This window comes from Cynocephalus volans, chromosome 3, assembly GCF_027409185.1.
Source record: "Cynocephalus volans isolate mCynVol1 chromosome 3, mCynVol1.pri, whole genome shotgun sequence".
Taxonomy (NCBI): Eukaryota; Metazoa; Chordata; class Mammalia; order Dermoptera; family Cynocephalidae; genus Cynocephalus; species Cynocephalus volans.
In genome coordinates, this window is record NC_084462.1 from 174585244 (window position 1) to 174600021 (window position 14778).

General features: G+C 48.7%; 1 protein-coding gene across 1 annotated transcript in view; it reads right to left on the reverse strand.

Annotated features, from left to right (window-relative positions):
* Window positions 1-324: 324 nt before the first annotated feature.
* Window positions 325-14778, reverse strand: part of CLMN (calmin) — a 111468-nt gene continuing 97014 nt past the window's right edge. Inside the window, exons 9-13 of the mRNA XM_063088589.1 lie at window positions 11724-13352; window positions 7173-7369; window positions 3263-3323; window positions 2571-2641; window positions 325-530 (exon numbers count right to left, since the gene is read on the reverse strand). Coding sequence (XP_062944659.1) covers window positions 362-530; window positions 2571-2641; window positions 3263-3323; window positions 7173-7369; window positions 11724-13352 — 2127 coding nt within the window. The 3' untranslated portion in view covers window positions 325-361. The remainder of the gene's footprint in view (window positions 531-2570; window positions 2642-3262; window positions 3324-7172; window positions 7370-11723; window positions 13353-14778) is intronic.

A 14778-nucleotide genomic window follows, 5' to 3' on the forward strand; every position in this document is an offset into this window, starting at 1 on the left:
GTTCATCCAGGACCTTTAAAAGCCTGCAGGTGGGATGGGCTAAGATCCAGGTTTTGGCTGAACATTCATAATGATACTCCCCATCTGACCAAGCAAGGCACGCAAGGACAAAACCCTACCTGAGAATCCAGCAGCACACCTGAGATTTGGGTACATAGCCCAAGAGAAAAGCATGCTCAGGTCTTATGGAAGAACAAGAAAACATGAAAAAACAAAACAACAGTCGGGGAGGGGTGGTCTCAGTTGCCTGGGAGGTCCTCAACTGTCTGCAGAAGTGCCCTACCCAGAACCAAAAAGAAACAAATAAAAAGAACCCCACCCTGGTCAGGGTCCTGTCTTTTTTACTATCCAGACGCACGCCTCAGAGTCTGTTGATGTCCAGCTGTGGGAAGAGTAGCAGGCAGTACACCAGGAGCCAGAGGAAGAGGATGAAGTACATCGTGTCCGGCTGCTGTACCAGCTGTGTCAGGGAGTCGCTCTGCGGGCTGTGGCTCCCTGGCGACAGGGCTTCCCCAGAGTTGTTGGCCCTCCTACAGATGGAAAGACAGAGGCAAGGCAGTTACAAGCCAGTCCCCAGGAGAACAGGCCACGCCCGGTGCTCCACGGCCCCACTCTCCAACCTCCCTGCCTGCCTGAAGGCCTGACGGCTTCCCAGTGAGGGGCTCAGGGAGGCCCTCCATTGTGTGTGCAGACCTCAGGCAGAAGGGCACACTGCAGGCTGCCCTCTGAGCTTTCACATATACTCAGTTCATTTCCTCAACACTAGGCAGGAGGAGCTGTTAGCCCCATTCCACAGATGGGCATACTGAGACTCCAAGGCAGAGTGACTTGCCTGAAGCCACACAATTACTTTGTGACACCGCTGGCACCTGAGCCAGGTCTCAGTGCCCTCAGAGAGTTCATCATGATGTGGAGTTAGATACTGATGATCTCTGATGTTTGTTAGTAATGAAGGGGACTTTGTAAATTATCTAAAGAAATGGAGAATTCCTGATAACAGATAATTTCCAAACGGCCATCAGAAACAAATAAACAAAGACCGCCCCCTCCCCCCACCACCAAGTTTTGTTTTTGGCTTTGGAACACTACCTTTAAAATAACTACTAGATTTGATTTGGATCAGATTTATCATTTTCTTTTTATTTTATAGGAGGCAGTGTTAAAATGACATTTTGCTTTTGCCTGGTGGATAACAGGAAGCCCAGAAGGGTGCTGGATGGTGGGAACCAACCATATCTCCAAATTTCCACACAGGAAAGGGTGAGGGGCCATGAACTGACTGGGGGCGCTGGGTCAGGGGCCTCTGCTTGAAGCTGCATGTAGAGAAGCCAAGAGTGAAAGCCTCTTAGGGCCATTTCTGACCGTGTGATAGAGATTATGAGAAGCTAAAACCACGTGTCCCTGAACTATCTCCTGATAGAGCGAGGTGGGACAGAATTAAACATTTGCTGCCATCTACCAACAGTGATTCATACACAGACAACAGTCAAGTGACAGAATTTTTTTTTTTTTCTTAAAACTACAGCGACAATGTAAACTACAGGATATTTTGTTTTTTCTACAAAGGTAATAAATGCTCCATGTGGAACACGTGGAAAACACACCTGCACTTCTCAGCTTTGCAGGTTCCACTTTCAACGTCTCTATCTCATAAAAACTAAAAGTATTATTTTCCTATGAGCATGTCCAGCTTAATTGAAAACTTGAGTTCATATTTTCATTTTATGGTAGGCGGAAGCTTGTCTTCCTTCTTTTTTAGGAGCCACAGGGGTGGAGTTGTAAGGTCTACACTCTGGGGTGTTGGGCACTATTCAGACAGTGGCTTTCTATTCCAGTAATCTAAATCCTCCCAAGCCAATTCAAATCCATGGCCAAAAAAGAAAACAAAATCAATACAATTGAGTGATCCATGACTTTGACAGGGATGGGGACATCTCAGAATTGTCAGAGTTTGAGAGATTTTTCTTGTTTCCTATGTTCTAAATGGGCAGTTTTACAGCAAATCAGCAACATTAGACTAGACAGTCTAGCTCTTCAACTGTAAGAAATACTTTCATAGGCATCCTGGCACGCTTGCTCTCCCTCTTCATGTCTGCTCTGATGCCATAAAACTGTAAAATCAGCTCAGTGAGCTTCTGAGTATTGTACCTGCAGTGACAACAGAACGAACAGAGTTGTCAGGTGCTACAGCACGGTGGGACACACACGGCGTCACAAGATCACTACCTCTCCTCCTGCCTGGCTCCACCCGTGATCACTATCTTACACCACTACCTTATTTAAATGCAGCTGTAGCTCATAACGCAGACCTGTCTTTAAACTGAGTCATTTTCTGAACCATGCCCTCCCCATCAATGTTAAATTAATATCTACTTTCCCTTCCCACTCATACTGAATTTACAGTCATCTTCTCTGGAACGGGTATTTTCTCACATTATCCCAAGTTACTAATACTGTTATTATCAACAAAACACAGCTGGAGAATAACCACCCCCCTAAGGTAGGCTGCATAATTCAAAAAAAACTTTTTTTAAAACCCCACAATACTTGAAGTATGCAAAGCCACCAACCTGGTTAGCATTCGGTTTCTTCTGTCATCCAGATCTGCTGCGTTCCTCAATTGAACATAGCTAAAATGTTCCTACAGTGAAATTTATAAACAAAACCCCCGCAACCCAATTAGTAAAGATGAAATCTCTGAAACAGAAAATAAAATGATTTTAAACACACAAAGCCGAGCATGCCATGCTTTTCTCAATATTGCAAACATCTAGTTCCAAAATCAAACTGTTAAACAACATACATTCCCTCCTCCCCTGAACCCCCCACTGGTGAATGGGAGAGGCCCACCAACTATAACCTAAATCAGAATGTGCCGCAGACCACAGCTGTTTTGGGTCCCAACACATCTGGGGCTAAGCATGTGTGAACGCAGAGCAGACCTTCTACTTATGTTGCACCGCTATCTTTGAACATGATATTTCTGGGTGTGTGTGCGGGGGTGGCGGTGCCTTGGATGCGTTTGTATAACAAAGAGGCCTTCGGGCTTTAAAATCATCACTTTATTTACGTCCCTTATTGCCCAAACCGGACATCGATTTGGACTGTGCTTAATGACAAGGTTTCAATGTGCTTGTCTTCTATCCAAAAGTAAAGCTGTTGCATGTCAGTAATTTCAAAGCTCTGGGCTGGGGAGGAGGAAGGATGGAAAGGAATTGATTAGTGGAGGCTGTATGGACGAAGAAGAAATTGATATACTAACCGATTCCAAAGACCTATTAGCATGTCGTCGAATGTAAATGCTGGAGTCACTGTGACTAGTCCTGAAAAACAAACACACATTTTGAATTGGTGCCACCTGGAGCTCCTCATGGCTTGGTTGTATGGTCACCCCCATCCTGAGTCTTCCATATGTGGATATAGGCGAGTGGTGACTTCAGACCCAGGCACAGAAGTGGGAAATTTATCCCATGTGCCCACTTTGATTGGAGTGTGCCAAGTCCTTACATGTCTGGCCAGTTTTCCTCATTTGTAAAACATCATCCTTCCCACCCCACCTACATCATGGAGCTGGTGGGGATCATAGTATACCAGAGGCAAAATTGGCCCTGTCTTGTGGCTCAACAGGAGAACTAGGTGTTGGGTATTGATGCACCTGGCACAGAGACTGTCATCTCAGCCTCCTCCGGGGAAGCCTACCATGTGGCATCCTGGGGTCCAGGAAAAAGGCATTTGACCCAAGAGTTTATTTTTAGGGAGTTCATTGTTGGCAGCCTTCATATTCCTGCCCAGTGTTGTCCTGAAAAACCTCTCCAAGCTCTTCCCTTGCATTGGGTACACATAGCACTTACTGTGTGCCAGGGGCTGGGCTAGGCTTAGGGAAACTTCAGTTCTTGTTCTCAATCCCAAAACTGTGCTAATTTTTCCTGGCTGGTATCACAGCACAGAAATGTAGCAAACAAAATGCATCTACAAAGACAAGAGACCCTGGTGCCTGGGACCCAGCAGTGTCCCATAAGAGAGGTGACCCCACACTGTAATATCTGCAGATTGCAGAGGCACCCTTTCCCCCCTGTGTCTGTAATGTTTTCTAATAAAAAAGTGCATACCCGTTAGGGGGAAACTCTCACTCTTCCCCTCCCTGCTTTTTTGCAGCATGCTTTCTTTTAGGTGGTTTTTGTGGTATAATCAGTATGAGAGTTATAGTGGGTTTGAAACCTGAACATCAGCCTTTCTGCAAACATTTATCAAGAGCCTACTGTGCGTCGGGAATTGGGCTAGGAAGGTGCTGACATCCTGTCTCCTGCTCTCCAGGAGCCAACAGCAGACTGAGGGAACACATTCATTCATTTATCTATCTAACCAAAGAATTTTAATTGAATGCCTACTGCAAGCCAGTGCTGTGCTAAATGCTCGGGTTATGCTGATGAACTCTATATACACAGTCCCTGCATTCAGGAGGGAGAGAGATGGTAAATATATCCTTACACAAATGATTATATAAATTAGTTTTGATAAGTGCTGTAAAGAGTTCTATATGTAGAAGAACATATAAAAGGTATCAAAAATAGCCAGGAGAAATCCAGGAAGGCTGCTTGGAGGAAGTGGTTGTGAAGCTGAGACCTAAAGGCTGAGGAGGAGTGGGTCAGGAGACAGGCAAGGGACAGTGTTCTAGGCAGAGGGAAAAATCCTCGAAGTTGAAGGAGCTTAAGGTGGGAGGTGGGGTGGGCAGAACATTCAAAGAACTCAACTAAGGCCAGAGTGCCTGGTGCAAGGGTGGATAGATGAGGTTAGGGAGACAGAGACCATGTGGGGTCCTGCAGGCTCTGGAACAAAAGGCCCCTCTGCCTAGACCAAAGGGAAGCTACATGGGATGACCATATTGAGGGATGGCCAGAAAAACATCCTGTGCTTGGGCAGAGAGGTACCTGGAGCTCAGTCCCTTTCAATAACTTTGGGTCAGGTGCTGACAGCCCTGTAGCTCAGTTTTCATGGATGTATAAGAAGGGAGAGGCGGGTGGCTGCTCCTACACTGGAGTGAGCAGATGAAATGGCCTGGCACACAAGAGGGGACCAGGGTCCTCATTCCTTCCCGGTAATGAGCACACCTCAACACTACCTGCTTACATTTGGGATGCAGCTTTCACCTGGGCTAAAATGTTTCGTCATCATTACAGCTTTGCCACACTGTGCCTGAGGTAAGCCGGGAAGAAGGAGCAGAGAAGGTAACTGCTGCCTGCTCTGTGCAAAGAGATCAGCGTGAAACCTCTGCACGGCAAAGCCTACCTGGCCTCATTCCGTGTACATGGAAATAACTGTTTCCTTTTCCCCGCCCATCCCTCTTGGTCTCTCTTCACTGGCCCTGGCTTTACCCGCACTGCTTGATGCAGCACACATCCAAGATGCCTGCTGTCCCCCAACAGTCCCCTTGTTTCTCCTCCCACCCCCTTACATTCCACAAGTATTTGCTGAGGAGTCCGCGAGGCGCCAGCTATCTGCTCAGGCTGTTGCTTCTGCTTGGCATGCCTTCCTGCTCCCTCTCCCCGATCCAAATCCATTTACCCCTCAATGCTCAGCTCAAATGACATCTCAGCCCCCAGGCTGCCCTCTCTACCTGCCTCTGAGGTCCAAAACGTGAAATCCCCACTTGCCTAGCACCTCTTGTGTCCCACCCAGTTGTAGGAGAACAGATGGTGACATCTCATCTCCTTGGAGGACGGAGCTCTGCCTGTGTCACCTCTTTGGCTGACCTTGCTCTCCCTCCTCTGAAGTCCTCAGACCTAGCCGATTCCATCAGAGGGAGGCTGCTCAAAAATGGTTTGAGGCTGGACCCACTGGGGGAGAAACTGAGAGGTCTGGCAAATGACCAGTGACTCCTCCGCAAGTTGTAGTGAGGTAGATAGATGACAGCCCTGGCCATTTGCCTACAAGTGTTCTGCACTTACACAGGGCCGGATGCATGCTAAGAACATAGACATCTGCTGGGCAGTCACGTCCAGGAGCAGGGACAGGGACTCTGGGAATCATGGGCAAAGCTGGCAGCAGCCCTCTGCTGTGTCTCACTCACCCCTGCCTCTGTTTCCCCACAGCACAGGCACAGAAGCAAAGTAGAGGAGAGACAGGAACCTGGGCATGTGCCAGCTCCTCCTCTGTCCCTCTGCATGAGCTTCTCCCCACTTACTCCCCACATGCCTGTCTCAGTCATTTTCCTTTGCAGCTAGTATCACTCAAACCACCACAGGCAACAAGGGCACGAAAGGGATGTGGATCACAGAGTCAGACGTGTCTGCGTCTCAGACCCCAGCTCTGCCACTTCCTAAGCTGGGAGGTGTTAGGGAAGTTACATGGCCCGATCTTCCTTGACTGCCACAATGAGGCACAAGCCCACCTCCGTGCCTGTGGGGGTGACAGTGAGAGTGAATGAGGAAAGGCGTGTGAGGTGCCTGAACACGGCGGGCTTGGCAGACGGGGACTGTTGTGATGATGAGTGATGGGGAAAGACCAGGGTCTTCTAACGTTCAACAGTGACATATTTCCCCTGGGACAAATCCGGCTCATCCGGTGGCCTTGGAGTGACACAGCAGATGTGTCCTACAAGCTTACTGTAGATCCTTATCCTCCCTGCTCCTTCCCTCCCCAGGATCAATCAACTATCCTTACTTCCTTGAAACCAAACTTGCGGGGTAAACCATAATACTCATGTAACGTCCAGCTTCCATGCGACAGGGATCAAAGGTCCCCTGGCGGCATGTGCTTGAAGTCAGGAAGCTGCTTAGAAACAGCCAAGTCTGGTGTCTACCTGGCCCAGCTGCACGTATGTGGGGCCTGGGGCAGCCGCCAGGGTCTCCAGGTCTATTCCTTTGCACCCCACGCCTACCGATGGCTCAGCCACTTTGCTGTTCACCGCTAGTTTCCACCCACAGGTACACAGAGTGAGAGAAGGCGAGTTGCATATTCCTCCAGTTTTGCTCCTTATGAGCAGGTCTGGTGATGGTGGGGTCGGGGGTGGCGGGGAACCCAGGGGTGGAGAATGAGGATTTTGTATGAATCTGTATTTCCTGTGCTGTCCAGTCCCGTCCCTGCGCCCCCCATCACATCAGAAACTAAAAATGGAATGGGCTCAGAGCGCACCTCCCTGGCTCCATCTCTAGGGTGAAAAGATCATAAAATACCTGGAAGGAACTTTGTGGTCACCAGCGTCATCTTCAAGGTCATCTGAGGATCGAACAGTTCCAGGTGCTATAAATAATGAACTTTCTACGTGGTCCACATGTTTCTTTTTCTCCTTTTTTTTACTGCTGATTGATTCTTCTGTTATCTTTTTTTCGAAAGGGTTTGCTACGTTCTCTGAGTTTGGGGATTCCTGGGACTGGAAGACAAAACCAACAGATACCAGTCAGCATTTCATGCAGAGATGTAACGTAGGTGATATCACCTAGCGGTGTTCCACACAGCCCAGCCAGGGCGACCCCTCCAATTCTGCCTCTCTCATGGGTTTCTTCCAGCACACTCTGCATGGGAAAGAAGCCCATCCCAATGCCTGCTCCCTGTGCAGAATTCAAATGCTACAAATTGATGGAATATAAAAGGGTTTTAGAGTTAGTAAGATCTGACCTTGAATGAGTGACTTTAATTAACTCTTTGAGCCTCAGTTTCACTGTCTGTCAAATGAGTACAATAATGACCTCTTCCCACTAAACCACAAGGTTTCCTATAAAGGATGTCCCTTCCAGTGGGCCATGGTTGAACCCTTCACACGGCCATCATCCACTCAAGCAGACGAAGAAATCTTGGAAGCCAGGTGGACTAAGGGGCACAAAGGTGGCCCGTGAGTTTGGAGAGGTACACACATGGCCGAATGCCTTGTTTGTGGGATGACATCTTCATTGTGCCTTTGGCCAAAGGTGTGACATCTCTAGCATTTATTTGGTGAGGAAGATTCTCTGAGCACCGTCCACATCAGGCGTCTGAAACCCAGCAGCAAGGCTCCCCAGTGAAATCCAGAAGCGTGGGAATTGTTGAAGCCACCTCTCAAGAATTCATTTAGGGGCTGGAAGAACCTGCTCAGCGGGTGTCAGAATAAGAGGCTCGCAGCAGCCAGGCCCGTCTGCCGCAGGAGAACAAAGCTCCATTCAGAAATTAAAAAAGCTCTCAGCAATTTGACATGACAGTATTCCTTCCCTCATCCTGGGCAAATGCTACCTTTTCTGAAAGGTGAAATGGGAACAGGACTTTTTTTACAGACTAGAACAAGAAAAACTTGCCATTTTCTAGTCCCTTTAGTTAGGAAACATTTTTCTTTTCTTTCTTTTTTTTAAAGGATGGCCAGGGATCAGAGAATTGCTCCATCCCACATCTCCTTGCCTTCAGGAGGCAAGACTCGCAGACCTCACCTGTCGTCCTGGGCTCCCCATCAGATGGGCTTCCCCCTCCCGATACTCACCACAGGGACTGAGTCCAGGCTGCAGTCAGGAGCTGTTGGCAAATGCTCCTTGGACAGGTGAGAGCCAGCAGCGGCAGCTCAGAGCCGGGTGACACAGACAGTGTCACCACCACTCTGACACCGTGCCGAGGAACACAAGGCTCAGGTAAAGAAGCCATCTGCCCAAGTGAGATCCAGGGTAAGACAGGCTTCAAGCCTAGATCTCCCAGTTCCACCATGCCAACCCAGCACGCTTTCAACCACACCCCGAGTCATGTGTCTGTGTTCTGGGCACATGCAGGCGCTCGCGCTGCTCTTGGCAGTTACTGGAAGGAAAGTGCACAGGAATGAGCTGCCACGTCTGTGTTTCCATAGGCCACGTGCAACAGGCCGGGAGAGAGGACTGGGGCCGCTAATTAGTCCTTTTAAGTAACACAGCCGGCAGAGATGCAACTCAGCTCTCTGCCCTCCACACACTCAGTCCTTTTTCCTTTGTCCTAAAGGAGATTTTTGACCCATAACAACTGGGAGATTGTGCCCCAGTTGTACCCCCCTCCCATAATGTGGGGACACCAAGGCCTGATCTCACTGCAGGACATTTCTATCTCTGCTAGATTTTCCTGCAGGGCAGAGCTAGCTTTGGAGAGGCCAGCAGATGGCAGGTGGGAGGGGTGGGGAGGCAGGGACAGGGTTCCTTCCCTGGGGGCAGAAGGGGAGGCAGCAGGTGCTACAGGCTGAACGTTTGTCCCCCTCAAAGCTCATGTGGGAACTTAGTCCCTGATGTGGTATTTGCAAGATGGGGCCTTTAAAGAGGTGATTGGATCTCGAGGACCATGCCCTTGTGGATGGACTGATCCACTCATGGAGTAATGGGTTAATGGTTTAATTTGTTATCAGAGAGTAGACTGGCCATTTTATAAGGAGAGCGAGTGAGTACATAGAAAAGCTCTTGCTCAGCTGTCCTCGTTATGTGACATCCAGAGTCACCATGGGACTCTTCAGAGAGTCCCCACCAAGAAGTTCCTCACCAGATGTGCCCCACCTCCCCGACCTTGGGCTTCCCAGCCTCCAACACTGCAAGAATATAAATCTCTTTTCTTGTATATTCCCCAGTTTCAGATACTCTGCTATAAGCAACAGAAAATGGACTAATACAGCAGGTACCCTCCCTGGCACCTGAGGAACTACCCAGCCCCTTCTCCATCCCTCCAACACATGCTGAGCATGGAGCTGGCTGGTGTGCCCAGTGGCCGTCAGTCCTGCCATGGTTGCCCTCTACACCTGACAACTCTGTTCCCCTGCAGTGCTCTGAGCACCTGCTCCCCGCTGTCTGGGGTTGGCAAACTGAACAGAACCAAGCTACCACTTCTGGCCTATCTACAATCGTGTAAGTGTCTCTTCAAGCTACTCAAATTCCCCTCTTCCCTGTAGCCCTCCAAGGGTGCAAGGCTTTCTCATTCCTCCCAGCATCACCGGACAGATGGACGTCCCTTTGGGCCCCTCCCTCAGCCTTGGCTCTGAGCTTTGTCACTGACTGGATGTTTCACTTACTTTACATTTGCCTCACACCCCCACCCCCAAAACGCCACTTAATACACCTTTGTCCCCTGCAGTGGCAGGACCCACCAGTTACTGTTCTTCTCTCTAGGGTACAAAGATTAATACACAAATGCCCACTCTGTGCTGGAAGAGAAAAACAAAACCCATGGAAACCGGATAAGCACTTGAGGAGAGAACCATTGAAAATGTGGTGGCTACAGGTGAGGGGCGAGGGCTCTGCCTGGGGAGCAGCTGGGGACACTCCTGGGATGAGGTGCCACTTGCATTGGGCTTTGAAGGGTGAATAACTGCTTGCCAAGTGATGGCTGGGGAAGCAGGTACCAGATAGTGGGACCTGCCCAATCGAACCCAGAATCAGAAGAGAACGTGGGGTTTCTGGGTGTCTGGCTTGGCTGGTGGCAGTGGGGGGAAGAGAGGGAGACAGAGAGGGGTGGGCAGGCAGGTTGTAGAGGGAAGAGTCTGGAAGGTCATGCTAAGGAATTCGGACTTTATCCTGGAGACAGGAGTCGAGGAGTAATGAGACTTGTGTTTTAGGGTTGTCCCTCTTTGAGCTGAGAAGGGGGCTGAACTGGGGAGGAGAGGCTGGAGAGAGCCTGGGGAAGCAACAGTGAATGGGACGGAGGTAGAACCACTGTGACCTGGGACAGCTGGTCACGTTCCCATCTGTTTACAGCACTTGGGGAGCATCCTCCCCCAGAACAACCTCCCCAGCTTGAAGCCCCCTGCACATGCAGCCTTTCTGCATCTGGGTGGGGAGTCTGCCTCTGTAGAACCCCTGAATCCCTCTGCTGGGCCCATCTCTCATGCCTGATGTCACATTCTCTCACAGTACAGTTACTGGGGGGCTCAGGCTCTCTGGCATTCAACACTGAAGACAGAATCTTCCTCTTTACTTTGTCCTCACTGGCACGTGCCGTCAGACTGCTTTCCATAGTGTTGGACTAAGGAAGCAGGTGAGCTTGCTGAGGGGCCGAGCCCAGGCCACTCCCCTCTTGGGGGTCCCACCCTGGATGCCTGGTCTGCACTGTATCCACCTCCTGGATTCCCAGTGCTGCAGTGGGGAGCTCTTATTAAAAAGGTGCCTGCAGAAGGTCCCTGCCATCAGGCCAGGGCCCCACATACCACTCACTGCTCACTCTGGTGGCCTCTCTTGACCTGTTGGGCCAGATAAAGTGGAAACACAAGTAGCAGGTAAGTGTGTGTCCAGCTGCTCAAGCCCAGAAGTGTGTGTTTCCCCTTCCTGTTTACACACCCATGTCAAACCACAGGAACCAAAGATTGGTGCCAAACGGGCAAAGCGCCTTTAAAAATCAAGGCTGGAGTCAAAAGTGAGGTGTCGCTTTGTTTTTCCCCAGTTGCTGTGGGAGACAGGGGCTACCATTTACTAAGAACATGCTACATGTGAGCTGCGATTACTATGCTTAAAATCATTACTGCTACTACGCTGCTGGACCCTCACACATGATCTCACTTGATCCTCAGGGCAGCCCAGTGGGTATGACAAGGACTGGGGTGAAGACAGGGAGGTTCCCAGCGTGCAAAATTTCTGCACATGCTCCCTCAGGGCGCTACCCCTGCACTTGCCCGAGCCTCACGTGGGTACCTTTTTGAAGTTTGCACCCTGCAATGCCTGTGAGGGAATCCTTCTCATCCCTATTTTGTGGAGGAAGAAGGTGAGCTTCAGAGATGTGCCGAATTTCCCAGCCAGGGCCCAGGATTCCCAAACCCCACAACTGAGTACCTGATGGCTTTCCAGAAGGTCACTGTCTTCAGGCTCCCTTTGCTGGCGGTCCTCATCGTGGGGTGGAGGTGTGGGTTCTGAGGCTGGCGTGGCACCCCTGTTGAGACATGGCCCCTGGTCGCTGGCACTTGGGAGGCCCTCGCCTGGCACCGAGGAGCTGCAGCTGCCCTGAGAGCCATCAGCCTCCTCCACCCTGGAGCCCAGGTCATGCACATAACTCTCTGGTTCTTCGAGGTCCATTTCTTCATTTTTCAAATCCTCCAAGCCTTCCACGTAAGCCTCCAAAACTGCAGCGAGGGGCACCTCATAATGTGGGTAATAGAAAAGGTCGTGGGGAATGACAGAAATCTTTGAGAGGGGTGGAGAAGGCTTAAAATCCAGGCCTTCCTCACTGTGACTCCCAAGGGTCTCCAAGCTGACACTGCTGCTTGGGGGGTTGGAAGGGAGTTCTCCACCAACCCCCTGGAGGACTTCGGCTTCCCCCTCTTCCTCACCCCGATGTCGGGTGGACTTCCTCTTGGCCTTTTCATACACCTCTGGCTTTTTATCCACTGGTGTCTCTTCTGGAGCCAAAGAACAGCCTCGAGCTTCTTGTCCAGAGCCCTTGTGAGGTTCGTATTCATCAGACTTAACTTGGGGCTCAGAAGAATCTCTCTTTTTCTGGGCAGATTTAGCTCTCCTTTTACCTACTTTTTCAGCATAATTCTCATCCTCAGCAGGTTTTTGCTCTTGCGGCAAAGGAACTTCATTGAAAGCCTGGCTGGTGGAAGCAAAATCTACTAGGTCGCTGTTAAATTTCGAGGCTTTTAATGGTATGCCTTCAAAATAGTCTTCTTTATCCATAGCTTCTACAGTCAGCAACTTCACCTTGATCTCCAAGGAATCGGCCATAACAGTATTTTCTCCAGGGGATGAAGGAAAACGACTTCTTTCACCGTGGCTGGCTGTACTCGCTAAGGCGCCATTCCAGGAGGAAGAACTCTGAGCAGACTGAGTATTACTGGTCATGCCATCTGCCAAAGAAACGTCACCGGGGATCTTGTCAGAGGCTACTTCCAGGATCTTGGAGGCTTCCTGTTTTGGTTTCTTTTCCTCAGCAACCTCAGCTGCCAAGACAGGTCCCTCTTGCTTTGATAACTCCTTTGCTACTCTTGGGCTCCCTTCAAAGCCAAGGTCTTGACTGCAGAAAGTGTCATTATTACAGGAAGCATCCTTGTAGGTGTCAGTCTCAAAGTGGACAGTTTTCTTGATTGGCATAGAGTTGGACCTCCGGCTGTCCTTTCTGGATGCTAAAATGGAAGATTCTGGAGATGGCTCACTGACACTGCTGGTCTTCTCTGGGCTCCCTTGGAGAACCTGGTCAATGATCTCATGCATGAACTCGGTGTTGCTGTCTGACAGAGCATGGCTGGAAATGCCACCCAGGCAGAATTCCTTCACACTCTCGGGTTTGTCACAGACAAAGACTTTGGAGGGTGGCGGGTGGCTGGTTTCATGGTTAAGGGTGTAGGCACGCTCCCCGTTTTCAGTTAGAATGAAGACTTTGCTCTCCTGTTCAGAAGGGGTTTCTTTGATGCGGACAACGGTGGATTCAATAGGGACTTCTTTATCTGAATCCACAAAATCTTCCTGCAAAGAAACACAAGACAACATGAAATAAGAAGAGTGTGTAAGTACAACCTATATCCCCCTCTCAAAACACAAACTAACACAAAAAAAGCTACATCAAGACTAAAACAAAGTATTCTGATTAAGATATAAATGGTTACAAAAGACTATGTTCCTGATGGAATGTGAAAGAACCAGATACATAAAAATCTAAAATACTATGTTTTTAAAAAGCTATGGGTGCAACGAAATCTCGATGAGCTAAACTTAGAGAAGGACTGGCCCTTCTTAAGTGAGCAGAGATTGTCAGCTACTTTGTACTTGGGGCCTAGTCTAGGTACGGACACGTAGAAGCACTAATCCACCTGAGATAAGGCAAGATCAGCCAAATCTCTACTGTGTGGGCTGATGTCAGAGACCGAATCTAGAAGGGCTACAAACACAAAACCAATTCTTGTCATATGCTAATTATCCCACACGGGGATTTTTGCTGTACTAGAGACAGCTGGTAGCAGGGCTGAAAAGCAGAGAATAATCTTTGTGGTATTGCAGGGCTACCAATGCAGTGGTGGAGAGAGTGGATTGACCTCATCTTCAAAATATTGAAACCAGAGAGCTGAAATTAAATAAAACTGTAACGTAGCTCCTATCAATTCCTAATACAATCTAAATGATCAGCTCATCTTAGGCGCTTGTTTGGGAAAGGACTACATTCTCTGAGGGAAAAATGTCATCTACCTCAATCTCTACTGCTCTTTTATATACCAGGTTGGGCATAAAATAAAAAATTTCAAGACATGAAGAAAGGAGAATGAAACCCATAATCAAGAGAAGCAACAGTCACTAGAAGTAGATACGTTTAGGAGCCAGGATGAAAATTAGCAAACAAAGGCTCCAGAATAACTATTTAATCTACATCACAATCAATGCAAAGGTAGTTCTTCAGGCTGAAGAAAAATGATCACGGATAGAAGCCTGGATCTGAAGGAGGGAAGAAAAGGCATGTGAAATAAAAAACTTATAGTCAAGGGCTGAGCCTGTGGCGCACTCGGTAGAGTGCTGCGCTGGGAGCGCGGTGACGCTCCCGCCGCGGGTTCGGATCCCATATAGGAATGACCGGTGCACTCACTGGCTGAGTGCCGGTCACGAAAAAACGACAAAAAAAAAAAACAAAAAAAAAAACTTATAGTCAATAAAAAAGACTAAAAGTTTTCTTTAAAAGCCTATTGACTATTTAAAGAAAAAATAATTACAAAATATTGGGGATTAAAACATGTAAAAGTAAAGTAAATGAGAATAATAGCACACAGAAATGGAGGAGGTGAGCAGAATTATATTGCTGTGTATAAAATATTCATTGTACTTGAAGTGGTAATAATATTAATTTAAGGTAGGCTGAGGTAAGTTTAAGATGAGTATTTTAATCCCTGGAACAACTACCAAAACA